The 16,824-nt window shown below is 48.6% G+C and overlaps 1 protein-coding gene across 1 annotated transcript; it reads right to left on the minus strand.

Annotated features, from left to right (window-relative positions):
• Positions 1 to 4,675: 4,675 nt before the first annotated feature.
• ADGRF3 (adhesion G protein-coupled receptor F3) lies at positions 4,676 to 14,308 on the minus strand. Its single transcript, XM_043917376.1, has 13 exons — positions 14,225 to 14,308; positions 12,476 to 12,536; positions 11,943 to 12,083; positions 11,320 to 11,500; positions 10,645 to 10,889; positions 9,899 to 10,108; positions 9,260 to 9,403; positions 8,889 to 9,085; positions 8,322 to 8,501; positions 6,074 to 7,456; positions 5,582 to 5,623; positions 5,446 to 5,508; positions 4,676 to 4,805 (listed from the first exon to the last, which is right to left on the minus strand). Exons 1-13 carry the CDS (start codon positions 14,306 to 14,308, stop codon positions 4,746 to 4,748), a joined length of 2,991 nt encoding a protein of 996 aa, XP_043773311.1. The 3' UTR covers positions 4,676 to 4,745.
• Positions 14,309 to 16,824: the final 2,516 nt, after the last annotated feature.

Genomic DNA, 16,824 nt, shown 5'->3' on the forward strand with positions numbered 1-16,824 from the left:
GTTTAAAAAGGAGCCCAGATAAAGGAGCATATATGTGGTGAAATTATTTTTGAGAAGAGTGCCAAGACTATTTAGTGGGGTAAGGACAGTATTTTCAACAAATGGTGTTGGGAAAATTGTATATACACATGCAAAATAATGAAGTTGGACCCCTGCCTTACATTGTACAAAATGAACTCAAAACAGATCAAAGACACAAACATAAGAGCTAAAATGATAAAACTCTTAGAAAGAAACACGGGGAAAGCTACATGATACTGGGTCTGGCAGTGACTCTTGGATATGACACCAAAAGCACAGGAGAGAAAAAAAAATTGGAGTTCATTAAAAAATGTTGGTACATCAGAGGACATGTTGAAAACACAACGTGTGAAATGGGGGAAAATATAAATCATATCTGAGAAGGGTTATTAATTCAGAGTATATAAAGAACTACAACTCAACAGCTAGAAAAACAATTTAAAAATTGGCAAATGATTTGAATAGACATTTCTCTAGAGAAGATATACAATGAACAATGAGTGCATGAAAAGATATTTTGCATCACTAATCATTGGAGAAATGCAAATCAAACTATGACTTCACAGCCAATAGAATGGCTACTTAAAAAAAAAACCCTGAAAATAACAAGTGTTGATGAGGATATGGAGAAATTGAAACCTTTGTGTACTATTGATGGGAATTTAAAATTGTGCAGATGGAATGGAAAGTAGTATAGCAGCTCCTCAAAAAGTTAAAGGTAGAATTAGCATATGACCTAGCAGTTTCAGGTCTAGTATATATACAAAAGAATTGAAAGCAGGGTCTCAGAAATATTTATACACCCATGTTCATAACAGCATTATGCACAATTACTAAAACTTGGAAACAACTCGTGTTCATTGATGGACCAATGGATGAATAAAAGGAAGGCAATCCTGTCACATGTTACAACATGGATAAACCTTGAGGATATGCTAAGTGAAACAAGCCAGTTACAAAAGACAAATACTGTATGATTCCACTTGTATCAGGTATTTAAATATTCAAAACAAATTCTTAAGGACAGTAGAATGGTGGTTGCCAGGGCATGGAGGGGTGATGAGTTGTTTAGTTGGGTACAGAGTTTCTGTTTTGAAAAAATGAATTCTGAAGGTTGGTCGCACAGCAATGTGAATGTACTTAATATTACTGAACTGTGTATTTAAAAATGGCTAAAGTGATAAATTTTATGTGTGTTTTATCATAGTTAAAATTTTTTTTTAAGGTAAGAAAACATTCAGAACAGAGGTTACCTCTAGGTGGGGGGCAGTGGAACTGGATTGGAGAGGAGCACATAGGTTAAAGTTATGTACTGTTTCAAAACATTTTATACACCCGCGTTATTTTCATTTGCATGACTGCTACAAAAGCCCATCCTTGGCTGTGGTGATTACAGTTGTCTCCTTGATGTTTGTTCTTAAATAGCTGAAACTGGTTATATTCTTCGTAAAGATCCCAACTTAAAGTGTCTTTTCATGTAAAACTTTAATTACACTCTCTGTTCCACCTGATAACCAATTGCAAGTGGAGCCTTTATTTGCTCTTATTTTCTTTCAGACTTTGGAAGTTTGGCTTTCCTACCCTTTCCCCACGGCTCTCCCCTACCCTCAGCTGTTTGCCTCCAGCAGTCTCTGCTTCCATCTTTCCTGAGAGAAGAATTCTAATTCTCTGCCTGGCTCCTCCCCGTGTCCTTTCTCAGTTTTGTATATTTCTTCAGGCCTCTCAAGTTTTGGTCTCTCTTGAGGAGTAAAAGGTGGTATCAGGGTCTCCTGGGCTTTCTCAGATTTTTAGTGGGTGACTCAGAGGCTCTCTGCCTGTATCACAGTGGTTTTCTGGGGACTCTGAACCGGTATATTGTGCTGCTTCAAAGAAGAGCGATCATTGATTGAGAGGAAATGGGAGAATGTGGGGACTGGAGGACAAAAATAGTAGACAATACTATTCTGAAAATAGATTATTGTGAAAGACAAGAAACATTCAGACATGTTGGCAGTGTTTGTACTCAATGTCATACGCAACTCGAAGCCCTTTTCCCTTTCACACTTAAAGGAATGTCAGTGATGAATTGATTCCCAAAGCAGAACTCCAGATAGAAAGTTCAGAGCTTTCCCAGAAACACCTAATGTAGTCTATCCTTCTGTACAAACTTAAATTCCAGGATGTAATTTTTTGTGTTTCCTTGCTTGTCAAGATTCTATTTTTAAATATGCAAAATGGTCAGGAAAACTGTTTGAAAATCACTTTTTTCTAATATAAAAATACAAGCTCATTATAAAAAAAATTCAAACAATACAGAGTAGAAGAAGAAAATGAAGAATCAAGTAGAGATACCCATCCTTTATACTTTGGTATCTCTCCTTTTTAATGCATACATATTTATATGGACATATGGGATGTAATTGCCTAGTATAGTATTCTGGAACCCTTTTATATTACTTAGATGTGTAGCCTAAATATTGTTTCATTTTGGTAGGTGTAGCTGTGTGTCATCATTTTTAGTGACCACATAGCATTCCTTGGGATGGATATATCCTAATTGGTTTCACGACATGCCTCTTTTTTAAGGGTGTAAACATAGAGTACTCATCCTTTGCACATTTATCTGTCCACTTGTGTACTTATTTCTTTAAGCCTTCTTATTAGAAATACAATTGCTGCTAAATCTCGCCTTCTTGGATTTACCTCCTGAGCATTCTTTTTATTCCACTTTTTTTTTAAATGAAAGCCAAGTGAACAAAGGCTTAATGTCATTTCATTTATTCATTCTAAAGTGTGCTGTTAGCAGCAGAGCGTGCCTTTGAGTATGTGTAATCATTTGAGAAGGAAGACGAGAACACGTGTATCTTCAGAAGCATGCTCAGAAAAGGAACCTGCTGCTTCTATTCTATATTACTTGAATTTTAAAAATTATAAAAATTAAGACTGTAAATGTTAATAATGTAAAAATGGAATTGAGACATGATTCTGTTGTCAGGGAAACCAGCAAGGCAAAGCCCCCACTGATTCCAGTACTGCTGCCTCCTGTGGAGCAAGGCACAGAAATATTGCAGTTGTCCTGGTGAGTTGGTATCTTCTATTTAAAAGAATGATTGAATCCATTTAGAGAAGTATTTGGGCTGATTTATAAGCAGTTAAAATTTGCACACAAATCATTAAGTGAAAGTACAGTGTATGTAAGAAAATATTTTCAATGGCATGTGGCTAGCATATCACTTTTTATTTCTAAAGAAAACATCTTCATTTCACTTTATAAAAATATTCATGAGTGAGTTCCATGGAGGTCCAGTGTTCAGGCCTCTACACTTTTACTGCCAAGGGTGCAGGTTCAATCCCTGATTAGGGTACTAAGATCCAGTAAGCTGCGTGGTGCAACCAAAAAAGAAAAAGAAAATCCATGAATTTTTAAATTAACAAACATTTATTAGATTTTTTTCATTTATTTGGCTTAAAAATTTTTCAGAGTCCTGCCATCATCTTGAGGATTCCATAAATTAACTCAGCTAGATGTCTTGGTGTCCTCTAAAGGCTTTTCTTAAATATTTCTTCTCTATATCTAGTGTTAGCTTGATCCTGTCATTTTTAAAATGTCAGTGTTTGTCATCTTTTCTCCTTAATTCTTGGCAGTCTGTGTTACCTTTCTCTCTACTTTTAAATTTTATACCTCCTGCTTATGAATGTGCTTCTATAAATGACTTTTTATATATGTACATATGTCTATGAAACTTACATATTATACTAATGTGTTTTATTTTTTTTTTCACTAATGTGTTTTATAAAGCTTAAAGAAAGAGAGACCTATTAACTTCCCTTTTGAAAAGAAACAAACCAAATTCTGTCCTTTGCCTCCAATGTTTGGAAGATCAGCGTTCCTTTCAATTAAGCCATCCTTTCTTTGTAACTATAGGGAGGGAAATAATTAGACAAGAAATCACTGAATGGTTCAAATAAAACCATTTTTATCAAATATGTAACATAAACTGTTGATTAGTTAAAAACCTGGTTGAGATAGTTTTGCTTGTAATTACTTTGAACTTTGGTGATCATTTTTACAGCAAAGGCAGGCTTATTCATTAGGTAGCTTCAGCTTGTTTTTCATGCTTTTCTTGCTTGGATAATTTAGGGGTGCGGACAGATGACTACAAGAGAAATGAATGTGACTAATGGGAAACAGAGGACTACCTTTCCCATGGGCTGAGCTCTGGGAGGGGGAAAGGGTTCAGGTCGTTGGCCAAGACCCATCCCTAGTTTCAAGGACACACCCTCGGCCTCCTTGAAGGAACACCATCTCTGCCTGTGGGTCACTCAAGAGTTTCTGTCTTGCCCACCAAGGAGCTCTCCCTGAAGCTTCTGCAGGCCCCCTCCCCTCTGCACTCCAGGCCCACCAACAGCAGTTCCTTCAAAACAATGGTTTTTCAGGATGATTAAAATTTTGATAGTGTGAAAAGGAATTTTCAGAGTGAACTGAGTCAAGGGTTGGTAGTGGTGACACCTCCTCCACCTTTCTGGGAAAGCAACAGGAAATGCTATCCACATCTGAGGCCTCTACCTTCTTCAGCCTATCTAGAAACATCCACTTGAAGAAGTCTGTTTTCCACCATTGGATTGGGACATGTATACGAAGAGGAGTTTTCCTTTTAAAGCTTTGCTGGAAAGCCCTTTATGCACTCAGCCTCACACTGGGCCTCACACTCAGCCTGCACACTGCCCCTAGAAACGCTTCATTTTCACCTGGCATCTTCACTTCTTCCTTTGCTGTGTTCTGATATGTAGGTTTCATTTGTGGCCTAGGAAGCGGTGAAGTGAAGTCACTCAGTCATGTCCAACTCTTTGCAGCCCCATGGATGTAGCCTACCAGCCTCCTCTGTTCATGGGATTTTCCAGGCAAAGGTACTGAAATGGGTTGCCATCTCCTTCTCCAGGGGATCCTCCTAACCCAGGGATCAAACCCAGGTCTCCCACATTGCGGGCAAATGCTTTACCATCTGAGCCACCAGGGAAGTCTGAAGGGGTGGAAAGACCCAACTGCAGAATGATTATTGCCATCTCTCCTTTGATGGATTGTATCCATTTCTACATTTTCACTTGCCTTCCTGCCTGGGCAGCAGAAATCCTAGGAACTTTGCTTCCAGCTGCAGTGACTCCCATGCGTACCTATCTTACTTTTCAAATGCCAACTGAAGGCAGACTTTCAGAGAGGGGAACAAGGGACAATCCAGAGTTACCAGGAGTCCAGGATACAATCAGGAGCCCGGGAACCTGAATCTGTCCTCTGCCTGGGCTGCTTTCTCTGCTGTTGGAGAGCTGGCCCTAAATCCCCAGTCTTCTCTTGGATTCTAGCTGTGCCTGTCTCCTCCAAAGGCTGTGGAACATCTACTTCTGACCTGATCTCAGGGGTCAAAGTGAAACTTGAAGCCAGCAACTCACCAAGGAGTTGGTGGATCTGGGGGGTTGGCTGCCGGAGAAGCGTTTGCGTAAAGCCTCTTGAACCTGCAGGAGAGGTGAATGCTGTTATGCACGGCCTTCCAGTGCAAGTCAGGCATGGGGAGACGAGTAGACTCACCTTCTTGTCCATGAGGCAACCAAACAATAAGATGAAGACACCCTGAAAAGAGGGATGTGGGGATCCGTTAGTCAAGGAGAAAGGAATCAACTGAAATCAACTCATTGCCTTTCAACCTCTGTCCTTTTGCCTAATTCCCATCCTGAGGCTTCCCATCTCAGTTCTGAGCATTAACATCACGATGCCTAGGATCCATTTCAGATGCTTTTCTTACTGTTACGAGGAAGATGAATATCAAAAGATAGGGTACGGGCAATTCCCTGACTTCAATAGCAATTCCAGATATTTTACAGATAAGAGAACCAAAGCTCAAAGAGGTCTGTCCAAAGTTACCTAGCAGTCCGTGGAAGAACTGGGATACACACTTAAGCCTTTTAAAATGCCTGCGCCTGTGTTTTCCTGCTGCACTATGATACCTCCTTGAGAAGGGACTGGCAGTGACCTAGGGCTGTCTAACAGGGCAAAGAGCACGGCTGCCACCGTGTCACCCACCTGGGAGGCGTTGAGAACCGTGAAGAGGTAGTGAGGGACTAAGGAGACTTCCTGCAGCAGAGTGGCCAGCCCCAGCCCCCAGGTGAGGCCGAAGATAGGTGTAAGAACGAGCAGAGCTTTGATCACCCCCAGGAGGGCTTGGCGCTTCTCCACCTGGGGTCCCTCTGACAGTGAGGGTCTCAGCATCTTCAGCACAGCCATGGTGAGTACCAGCCCATTCACACCCACGATGGCCAGCACTGGACCCACGAAGGTGTAGAGTGCTCCTCCCTTTTTGTCCAGCCAGCATGCCCCCTCCCTAAGGTATTGCCCTCGGGGTAAGTAGAGGCCTAGGGTGATACCTGCTAAACCCATCGGGCACAGGTAGCCGAGGAGCACCATCAAGGAGAGTACTCGGAGCTTGGACAGCTGATGGAAGACAAAGAGAAGCTGGTGGGCCAACAACAGGGCCTGAGCCAGCATCCAGAAGAAGGTGGCCAGGTAGAGAAAGTGACAGAGGAAGGCGGCAGCCAGGCAGAGCGGGCTGCGGGGCCCCGGAGGGAGGAGTGGAGCTCCTAGGAAGCAGGTGTTTGCGGCCAGCAGGCAGAGGACCATGTTGAGCAGGGCTGAGTGGCGTAAGTAGGCGACCTTGTTCCGCACCACAAACCTCCACACCAGCCTGTACACGCCCAGGCACATGAGCAAGGCTAGAATGGAGGCTCCCAGCCCCACCTGACTCAGCAGCTCCAGGGTGGAGTGGTTTGGAACCGTGTGTCCCGACATGAGGATGGAGAAGGCAGTGAGGTGCCGACAGATACACTGAGTGGTGGGGCTGGCACTGGCTGCCTGCACCTGGCACCCTGCATCAGACCAGCCTCCCTTACCCTGGAAGAGATCGTGGTCCCAGAAGACACAGTGGGGACTGCCATCTGTGTCCCCAAAGTCCATGGTGACCTCTACCTGCTTGAAGACCTGGCCACCTGCCATGATGGAGATGGCGAGGACCAGACCAGGAGTGGCATAGAGGGAGCCCCCCAGCCCTTGCCTGTAGTTTGAGGGCAGAAGGTGGTCCAGTTTCTGTAGCACCAGGCTAGTAATACTGACGTTGGTTCCGTTATGGCGCAGGGGCGCCAGTGAGTGCCTGGGAATCCATGCCCGCAGTGGGGGATGAGTAGGGAAGGAGGCTCTGTAGTTAGCTGGAAATGTGGGCTTGAGGAGCTGGCTCTGCAGCTGCACGTTGGGCAAGATGAAGGAGAAGGGCTGGTCCTGTGGGCACAGGCTGCGTGCCAGGGTCTCCACCGCCAGCAGGAGACTGGAGCTCACCGAGGGCATCTGCCTCTGGGCTGGGGTCCACAGAGAGCTGGAGTTCATGCCAAGGACCTTGTCTGTGGTTTTCAGGACAGCCTGCGGCACCCAATAGAAAGACGAGGCCTGGCTGCCAGAGCCCACGGCATTGAGCTGGGGTGCTGGGAACCACAGACCCCAAACCTATCCTCCCAAGTCCAGCTCAGGACCCAAGGATGGGGAGAAAGAGGGAGAGGAAGATGGGCCTGTGAAGAGAGACTTTCTAAATGGGAAGGGTGGGGGGTTGTTCAGCCAACTGCTGGGGTGCCTTCAACATGTGGCTCCTGAGGAACACCCCACCCCTCTGTATGACAACCCTCCTCCCCCTTCCATCCCTTGGGGCCTCTAATGTCCTAAAGGAGCCCCTCCAGGTCTGTAAAGCTAGGAATGGTGCCCAGTGGTAGAGGGAACACGCTCTGAAGTAGAGGACCACCTGCATGTCTATAGCCACAAGTGATGCACATTCCAGACATGAAGGGTGTGCAGGGTCATTGTCCCTGATTATTCCTTTGGCTGCAGCTTAGGGGTCACCACCTGGTGCCTATGCTGAGAGCTGGTTTAGGTGGGTCCCACAAAGCCAAGTGCGTTTGAGTATCTTCATGCAGGTACCTTGTGTGTGGGCCTGGGGGGATTCAGATCAAGTCCACATGTCTGCACACACATGAACACCTCTGAACTCCTGTCTCCACACCCCTTCCTGTTTTCCCCAGCCTCCCATGTGTTCCCAGCATCAGGCCTTCTCCACGCTCCACGGCCTTGGCGTATGCAGGAGGAGAAAGGGACCAGGAGGAGAGCAGACACTTGGACTCTAGAAAGGTCTGCCATCTGACAGCCCATGGCGATGTCAGAGGGACAGAAATGCCTGGGGGAAGAGCCTCCTGCCCCTACTACCCAGCTGGCCCCTGCCGTGACTCAGAGATCTCACCTCCAGGGCGCTGCAGCTGAGTTGTGTTCCGGTGTCTGCCACCACCTTGGCCAGGACTGTCATGGTTCCCACCAGGGCCAGTAAGTCAGAGGGGGAGGTCACTGCCACTACCTGCTCCTGCAGCTGAGCCAAGATCTGTGACACCTCTTCCTCAGGCCAGCCCTGGCCTGCCTGCAGCAGCTTGAGACAGATAAGACAGCAGGAGAGAGGTAGGTGAGCCCTCAAGAAGGAGGGGCCACTTCCTTCCCGGCCCAGCACCTCCTTTCTTTCTCCCCGCACCCCATCCCAGGGGAGCAGGAAGCAGAGATGGGAACGAGCCACGTGGGAGGAATTCACACAAGGTCTGTGGAGCAGATACCTGAGGGCATGAAGGTTTGGGACTACAGCAACCCTGGGCAGTAGGGTCTCAGCACCTACTTCCTGGCTCTGCTAGGGCTCCGGTTCAGAGAAGCTGAATAACCTTACTGCTGGGCCTCGGGGGGAAAGGACTCGAAAGCTGGGTCCTGAGTGAGGAAGGGATCGATCGTGGAGGATGGGGCATGTGGGCAGCAGGGTCAGAAGCTTTACCTGGGCTCTGAGGAGCAGAGCCAGGAGCCCCATGTCTGTGCAGCTGCTGTGGATGGGTCCCCAGACCCCATCAGGCCCACAGGGCCTCTTCACCGTGCCCGTCCTGTTCCCGGGACACTGGGCCTGTGCCACATGGCCAGCCTTGGTGACGTTCCAGGCCACAGTTGAAGAGTCCTCAGGGCAGGTGGTGTCTCCATCTGAAATGACATCAGGGAGGGCTTAGCAGCACATTCAAGCCTGAGCCTTTCCTGGAGCAGAAACCCTGCAGGCTGTGGAGTCTGGTTGTGTTGCCCAGCTTGGGGAGACACCCAGGGGGAGCTGCCAGGGTGGGCAGTGAGAGGACAGCCGGCCAGATCCCAGGCCCCACGTACCCTGGATGATGGTGACAGAGACGGCGACCCTGAGAGGGCTCAGACCTGGGCTCTGCAGCTCACACGTGTATGTGGTGTTGGCTACAGGGCAGTGCTCAACAGCCAGCATGAAGCACTGGGAGTCCGTCGTGTTGAATACGGAGGCTGAAGGGGACATGAGAAGGGAATGGTCTCCGGGCCAGGGACACACCTAGACCCCTCGGGGTCTTTCTAGCAATTTCAGAAGCAGATGAAATAGTGGAGAAAAGCTGAGTGGTATGTGGGCAGCAGACTACTGCAGGCTGAGCTGATATTTGGGGCTGGGAGACCCTGGTGTGTGTGTCGGGGGTGTCTTACAAGCTCCAGGCCCTGAAGCCGCAGTTGACTCCTTTGTAAAATGGGACCATCATCAGAGGAAGCTTGCACAGTAGCATTGGGTGGGTTCCAGGAGATTGTGTGGATGAAAGCATGATGTGAAAATTGTTTACACACAGGTGGTTATTGTTGAATAGAACCGGGGTCAAAACAGTATTGGATTTGAACCCAGAACTTCCAAGTTGAACGGCAGCCTGTTTTCTGGGAGCTGGAGCCCCAGCTGCCTGGAGGCAACTAGCTTCCCCTTCTCCCTGGACCCCCGAGACAGTCGGCCCCGTTCCATACCTTGGCCACCCTCTCTGGGGCTCCAGGAAGCCGTGTAGCCCAGATGTGCGCTGGGGATGCAGCAGCTCAGCTGGAAGCCGGGGGAGGTGGCACAGGAGACGGAGAGCTGGTCTGGGAGCCCAGTCACATCTGTTGCCTGCAGGGGCACCCTCACCACCTGGTGCAGCTCCCACCTGAATCCCTGGGCCTCGAAGCGGCATATGTACTCACCTGCAGACACACGCCTGCTGCACCTCCCAGCGGCTCAGCCCCCACCTGTACTGCAGGGCCCCTCCTGCCTCCCCAGCCACACCCTAGGTCTGCCCTCTCCATCAAGCCTGAGCTAAACCCCAGTAGGAAAGATCCCTGTGCCCTCAAGGACAGCGAGGAGGAAGAGGAGATCCTGATGCTTTGTCATGAGCCTGTCGCTGTGCATCCTAAGATGAACCTCCTTGTCTCCAGGAGATGCTCTTCCCACACCACCCGCTGCCATCTCGGCATTATGAAGAAAAGCCCACATCTGTCCTCAGTTGAAATTGAGATCACACTTTCAGCATTTTCTCATCAAAATTCTTCACATCCATGGGCCTCTTAGCCTTCATTTCCCCAGAATGTATAAACAGAAGGAAAATGAAGAGGAGGAAAGACAAGAAGGAAGGAGAAGAGAGGGAGGAGGAGGAGCCAGAGGGGAGCAGAGGAAGAGGAGAGAAGAAAGAAGGGGAGGAGCAAGAAGGCAGGAGAGGAGGAGGGAGCAACAGGCGGGCTACCTGCCCATCTATGGGAGATATTGACGATGCTGAGGACAGTCCGGCCCCGGCTGGAGGTCAAGGACACACAGGTCCCTGCCCGCAGGAGGACGGGGCTGGGGCTTCCTGTGGGCCACAGGAACCAGTTCAGGTTGGTGGTCTCCCGGTTCGTGAGGAGGGTCAGGTTCAGGGTGTCGCCAGGCATCTGCAGCCGGGAGTCAAGGCTCAAGGTCGCGGGGACTGCAGGAGGCAGGAGACAGGACCCCCGGAGCAGGAAGTTGTGGCCCTGGAGCCTCGCCCTCCTCCCCCATCTTCCGAAGCCCATCTCTCCTCACTCCTTCCCCACCCAACACTAATTGTCCTGTTTTGTCCCTGGAGGAGTGTGGCTACTGCAGTCCAGCCTGGGAGACCCTATCTGTCAGTAGGAACCACACAGGGAAGCTTTTTGACCCAGGACTTCCCCCTCCACCAGAAAGGAAACTTTCCTTGTCCACCTGTCTTCAGAGCCCTGTTGGGTTAGTCTCACTATTCCTGTCCCAAGCGCGGGGCCTGTGATCTGCTGTGATACCTGGCATTTTCTCTCACCCAGAGGAGCCGCTGGGCTTGGACCAGCTGGCAAAGATTACAGTCATCAGAGAGGAAAAAACAGAGAGGGTTTTGTTCACTCGGGGCTATTGGTTTCCAAGTTCCCAGCCTTCCTCACCAGGTGGCAACAGCTGGCAGTACCCGGCTTCAGTAGGGCTCAGGACAAGACAGCCACACGGCTGGTGCTTAATGGGGGTGTGACAGGGCTGGTGATGGTTGCAGATGCTGGCGTTCCACTGGTACCCAGAGAGGCAAGCACAGTAGCTGCACCCATCATGGGTAACATTGCACTCTGAGACAGAAGGAAGGGAAATGAGAAGTGTCTGGGTGTCTGGGGAAGCCCAATGCCTGCTGTCTGCGAGGCCCTAGGGCTGGGTTTCTGGAACAATCCCAAAGTCACTGCCTTCCCAGTCAGGGTTCAAAGCAGCAGAGCGTGCTGGGCAAAGGCATCTGAGGTGGGAGCAGAGAAGCCCTGGCTCAGCATCATCTGCCCCTTGGGCCTCTGCCAAAGTTTAGAAGATGGGGACATGGAGCAGGAAGGGAAGGTCTCTCGGATGGGAGGTGGGGAAGAAGCTGGGCACGGAGACCCTCCAAGAAATAGGGAGGGGCTCCCCGCAGTAACTCAGACCAGGGTGCTGTGGGAGGGCTGGGCTCCTTGCACCCTGAGCTCCCCCTCCCACCTGAGCAGCTAAGAGCCATTGAAAGACTGGGGGTCAGGAGAGGTTCTTCCCCACCTGTTGTGAGGTTGAGGCCAGCGAGAGTCACTGGGGCTGAGGAAACCGAGGCAGCTGGGACAGTCAGGGGCTGGGAGAGTGCCGCCGGCCAGGGCGCATCAGAGAAGTCCAGCTGTACGTAGACAGAGACCAGGACCAGTTCTGCTGGAGAGGGGAGAGCTGGAGGGAAAGGAGCGGCTGCTGAGGGCCCGACACTAGCTGTCCCTTCCAGGAACCTGAAGACGTCCCACCTTCCTCCTCCCGTAGCCCATGCAGACAGGTCCATGCAGACAGGACCCAGGAAGGTGGTCTCTGCTCACCCATCACACACGCCGCTTCATGTCGCCCTCCCAACAATCCCCCTTACACAGGTGAGACTCTCCAGGAGGAAAAGGGTTTTGTCAAGACCTCACAGCTAGAGAGCTGCCGTCAGGCCTGTGACCAGTGCCAGACCCGGTCTCTCTCTGACCCGCACTGCCCTCCGCCTTGGCGGTACCTCTCCCAGAACTTTCTGCCTCGTTCCCTGCTCCCCAGCCTCCCATTCATCCACTCACCACCTGCTCCACTTTCGGGGTCCAGCTGTGGCCCTGATCCCCCTTGAGCCTGACTCTGTCCCTGGAACAGAGCACAGGGAGACTCTGAGGGGAGCTGAACCCTGCCTTTCTCCGGGGACACCTTGTTCTCTAAGCTGCTGGGGGGCAGCAGCCTGGCTAATCTGCTATGATGTGGTCTCTTGGAAGCTCCTCTTGTTGACTGGAATCAAGCGGGCAGAGCAGGAGGGGAAAGCCAGCTGCTGGTAGGAGGTGCCTGACTGCAGCCCCAGGGATCCCTCCCAGGCCGGCAAGGCCCACCTGAACCCAGGAACTTGGCACACCCTGGAGAGTCAACAAGCTTTGCTTAATTCCTTCCTGAATGCACCCATCCCTGGCTCTGTGTGTGTGTGTGCGCGCGTGCCAAGTCCCTCCACTACTTTTTGCGACCCCATGGACTGTAGCCCTCCAGGCTCCTCTGTCCATGGGGATTCTCCAGGCAAGAATACTGGAGTGGGTTGCTGTGCCCTCCTCCAGAGGATCTTCCCGACCCAGGGATCGAACCCATGTCTCTTATGTCTCCTGCTTTGGCAGGAGGGTTCTTTACCACTAGTGCCACCTGGGAAGCCCATCCCTGGGCCTCTAGGCTGATTGAAATGACTGGGTCTGGAGCTCCAGTGAGGTGGGCTGGGTAGAGCTGCCTGGAGCCCAGAAAGAAAGTGAAAGTCTTTCAGTTGTGTCTGACTTTGCGGCCCCAAGGGCTAAACAGTCCACGGAATTCTCCAGGCCAGAATACTAGAGTGGGCAGCCTTTCCCTTCTCCAGGGGATCTTCCCAACCCAGGGATTGAACCCAGGTCTGCTGCATTGCAGGCGGATTCTCTATCAGCTGAGCCACCAGGGAAGCCCAAGAATATTGGAGTGGAGTGGGCAGCCTATTCCTTCTCCAGAGGATCTTCTGTACCCAGGAATCGAACTGGGGTCTCCTGCATTGCAGGCTGATTCTTTACCAACTGACCTATCAGGGAAGCTTGGGGATTATTCCCTCCATAGCAATTGCCATGAGGGTGAGCAGAAGCAATACCTAGGTCTCTGGTGTATGTACATATTTCCTCACCCACACCTCCCTCTCTCAAAATTGCATGTGTGTGAGGAGGTCAGTCTAAAAACAGATATGCTCTAGATGAGTATGTGGCTAGAGATAGATAGATATACACCTGGGAGAACACACAACTCATAAAAGTGCCAGACTAGATACTGCTGACTTTCCTCAGATTCTCTCCTCCTCTATGCCAGTGGTTCCCAAATTTGGCAAGTTTTTATTTTCATTTTTAAGTGGCAAGCTTGACTGGAAGAGCCTTTACCTAAAGTGCAGCAGGCATCACTGGTGTTCACAGGAATTCAAATAAAGAAACAAAAGCTATCCTCACACTCTGAAAAATCAGGCCAAACTCTCTCATGAAAAACCATCCTCTTTAAAAAAATATGTTACAGGGGCTTCCCTGGTGGTTCAGTAGTTAAGATTCTGTGCTCCCAGTTCTGGGAACCTGGGTTCGATCCCTGGTCAGGGAACTTGATCCCACATGCCGCAACTAAGACCTGGCTCAGGCAAATAAATAAATATATATATAAAAAATAAAAGCATGACTTCCTCTCCCTCCAGCACTCCCCCATCCACCCATCCATTCATCCTACACCGTGCTGCCTCTTACACCCAGAGGCCCCTACCATCACCTCTTCAGACTTTGTCATGGTCCTCACCCAGGCTTACTCACAGGCTGGGATGCTCGGGCAGCTGGTGACTCCACCAGAGGGAGAGTCATGGCCAGGAGTAGCACAGGAGCAGCTGAGCAGACCATGGCTCAGTGAAGCTGTCCTCAAGAGCCCACCTGCTGCTGCATGATGCAAATGTCCTGAGAGGAGAGCTGGCAGGGCTGTGCACAGATGGAATGACAGGGAAGAGAGGAAGGGAGCCAGGCTGAGTTTACAGAGGAGGTGTTACAGCCCATGCTACAGTCAAATGGGCAGCCAGGTCACTGTGGGGCCCCCTGGAGCTCACAGGCTCCAGTGAGAGTGGTCTGCCCAGGTTCCCTGCTGGAGTCTGGGCCCAGGACTCAGTGAGCAGGAGAGAAGCTGGGGGCTCTAGGTCACAACACCAGCCATGTGTCCATCAGCCAGGTTCCATCACATCTCCAACGGTCCAGAAAATATGGATTTTTCTGCAGCTCCCAGGAAGCTGGGTCATTGATCAAAAAGGCAAGATTAGAAAAGACAAACATCAGAGTTGATGGCTATGCTGAAATAATTTGTAGATAGACTGGACTCTTAAATGTAACAAAGAATCTGGGAAAATACCCAGAGAAATTATCAAGGAGTTTCATAAAATAATTTCGTAGTGAGGAAGGCTTTTCTAAGTATGACATAAAACCCAGAAGACAGAGAGGAAATAATAAATTAGAAAGTATACAAAGTTTTAAATTTGGAATGAAAAGACTGTTGGGATAAAAAGGCAAAAGACAACATGTTTGTAAGACTATGATTGTAAGGCTAATCTTTTAAAATGTTATCTATTTACTTATTTATTTTTGGCTGCACTAGGTCTTCATTGTTGCAAGCAGGCTTTCTGATAGTTGCAGCAAGTAGGGACTACTCTTCATTGTGGTGCACTGGCTTAGTTGCCCCCTCCCCCACAACATGTGGAATCTTTTCAGACCAGGGATCAAACCCATGTCCCCTGCGTTGGCAGGAGGATTCTTAACCACTGGACCACCAGGGAAGATCAAGAGCTAATCTTAACATAAACATTTTTTATCTTACACATCAGTAAGTAAATGGGCAAAAAAATAAAAGAAATATCAATAGTCTGATAAACATATAAAACACCCAACTTAAGATATAAGACATGCAAATTGAAATAGAATATTCTTTTTCTCCCACTAATTATCAAAAGCTGAGATATTGGTTATCTTAAGTGTTAACAAAAGTGTACTTGTACAAAAACATGTGTATGAGGATGGAGATCAAACCAGTCAATCCTAAAGGAAATCAATCCTGAATATTCATTGGAAGGATTGATGCTGAAGCTGAAGCTCCAATACTTTGGACACCTGATACAAAGAGCTGACTCATTAGAAAAGACCCTGATGCTGAGAAAGATTGAGGGCAGGAAGAAAAGGGGATGACAGAGGATGAGATGGTTAAATGGCATCATTGACTCAATGGACATGAGTTTGAGGAAACTCTAGGAGATGGTGAGGGACAGGGAGGTCTGGCGCACTGCAGTCCATGGGTTCGCAAAGAATTGGACATGACTTAGCAACTGAACAACAAGGAAGTTCAAGGTAGAGCTCTTTGTGATAGTAAATGAATTAAACAACCCAAATGCCCAAAAGGGATAGGGTAGGTAAGTTATGGCATTTCCAAATAGAACATTGTTATGGGGGAAAAGTAAAGTAGCTCTATTTGAAATGAACCATGATATATATGGTGAAATTTAAACTGTATATTATGCTCTCCTTCAGGTAAAAAAAAGGAATCCATATTAGATACTTATGCATTTTATACTTGGAATATTTCTGGAAGAATACATTAGAAAGTTAGCAATAACTGTTGCCTCTTGAAAATGAGATTAGGAGTCTGAATTGTTCTCTGTGCTGTTTGATACACATATTTTCTAACTTTAGGCATGTTCTTTTTTAATTATAGAAAAAGAAAGAGCTGAGACTTCCCAGTGATTACGACTCTATGCTTCCATTGCTGGGGGTGCAGGTTTGATACTTGGTTGGGGAACTAAGATCTCATATACTGTGCAGTGTGGCCAAAAAAGAAAAGAAAGAACTGATTTACACACACACACACACACACACACACACACACACACACACACACACACACACACACGCATAGCACCTAGGGTGGAAATCTAGCCTCAATACATTTCTACTTTCTCCACCACCCCATGTTAGAATCATTGCTGAAAAAACAGCAAACACATAGAGCAAAATACATTCATGGGAGCAAAGACTTCGTAAATAGCTGATTTCAGAAAACATGAAAATGAAGAAGAATCAGATCTGAGAACCAGAGAGACAAGACACAGGTACTTGGGGTGGGACACAGTTAACATGTTGGCAAGTGTCTCCTGCAGCTGCAGGTGGTCTCAGATGGACACCAACAGCATCTACTATTGTTGCCAAAGGGGGGTCAGTCAGAGAACTGAGTGGACCTGGCCAGCGCTCACCAGGGGCTCTCAAGGACAGGGATGACAGAAGAGAGGGGTGGAATTGAGACGCGTGCAGGTGAGCTGCTTCCTTGCTGGGTGGACAATGAGCAGCGGAAGTTTCCAGTTAGGAGAGGCAAGGACAGACCACTTGGA

The sequence above is a fragment of the Cervus elaphus genome, chromosome 11 (assembly GCF_910594005.1).
Source record: "Cervus elaphus chromosome 11, mCerEla1.1, whole genome shotgun sequence".
NCBI lineage: Eukaryota > Metazoa > Chordata > Mammalia > Artiodactyla > Cervidae > Cervus > Cervus elaphus.

Excerpts from the sequence above, each read along its gene's own strand:
- ADGRF3 (XM_043917376.1), bottom strand. The coding sequence starts at position 14,308 with ATGGTCTGCTCAGCTGCTCCTGTGCTACTCCTGGCCATGACTCTCCCT. Across the intron at positions 12,084-12,475 it reads CCCCGAAAGTGGAGCAGGTG|AACTGGTCCTGGTCTCTGTC; the intron begins GTGAGTGGATGA and ends CCTCTCCAGCAG. Across the intron at positions 9,404-9,898 it reads CCCCAGAGAGGGTGGCCAAG|CCTCCGTATTCAACACGACG; the intron begins GTATGGAACGGG and ends TGTCCCCTTCAG.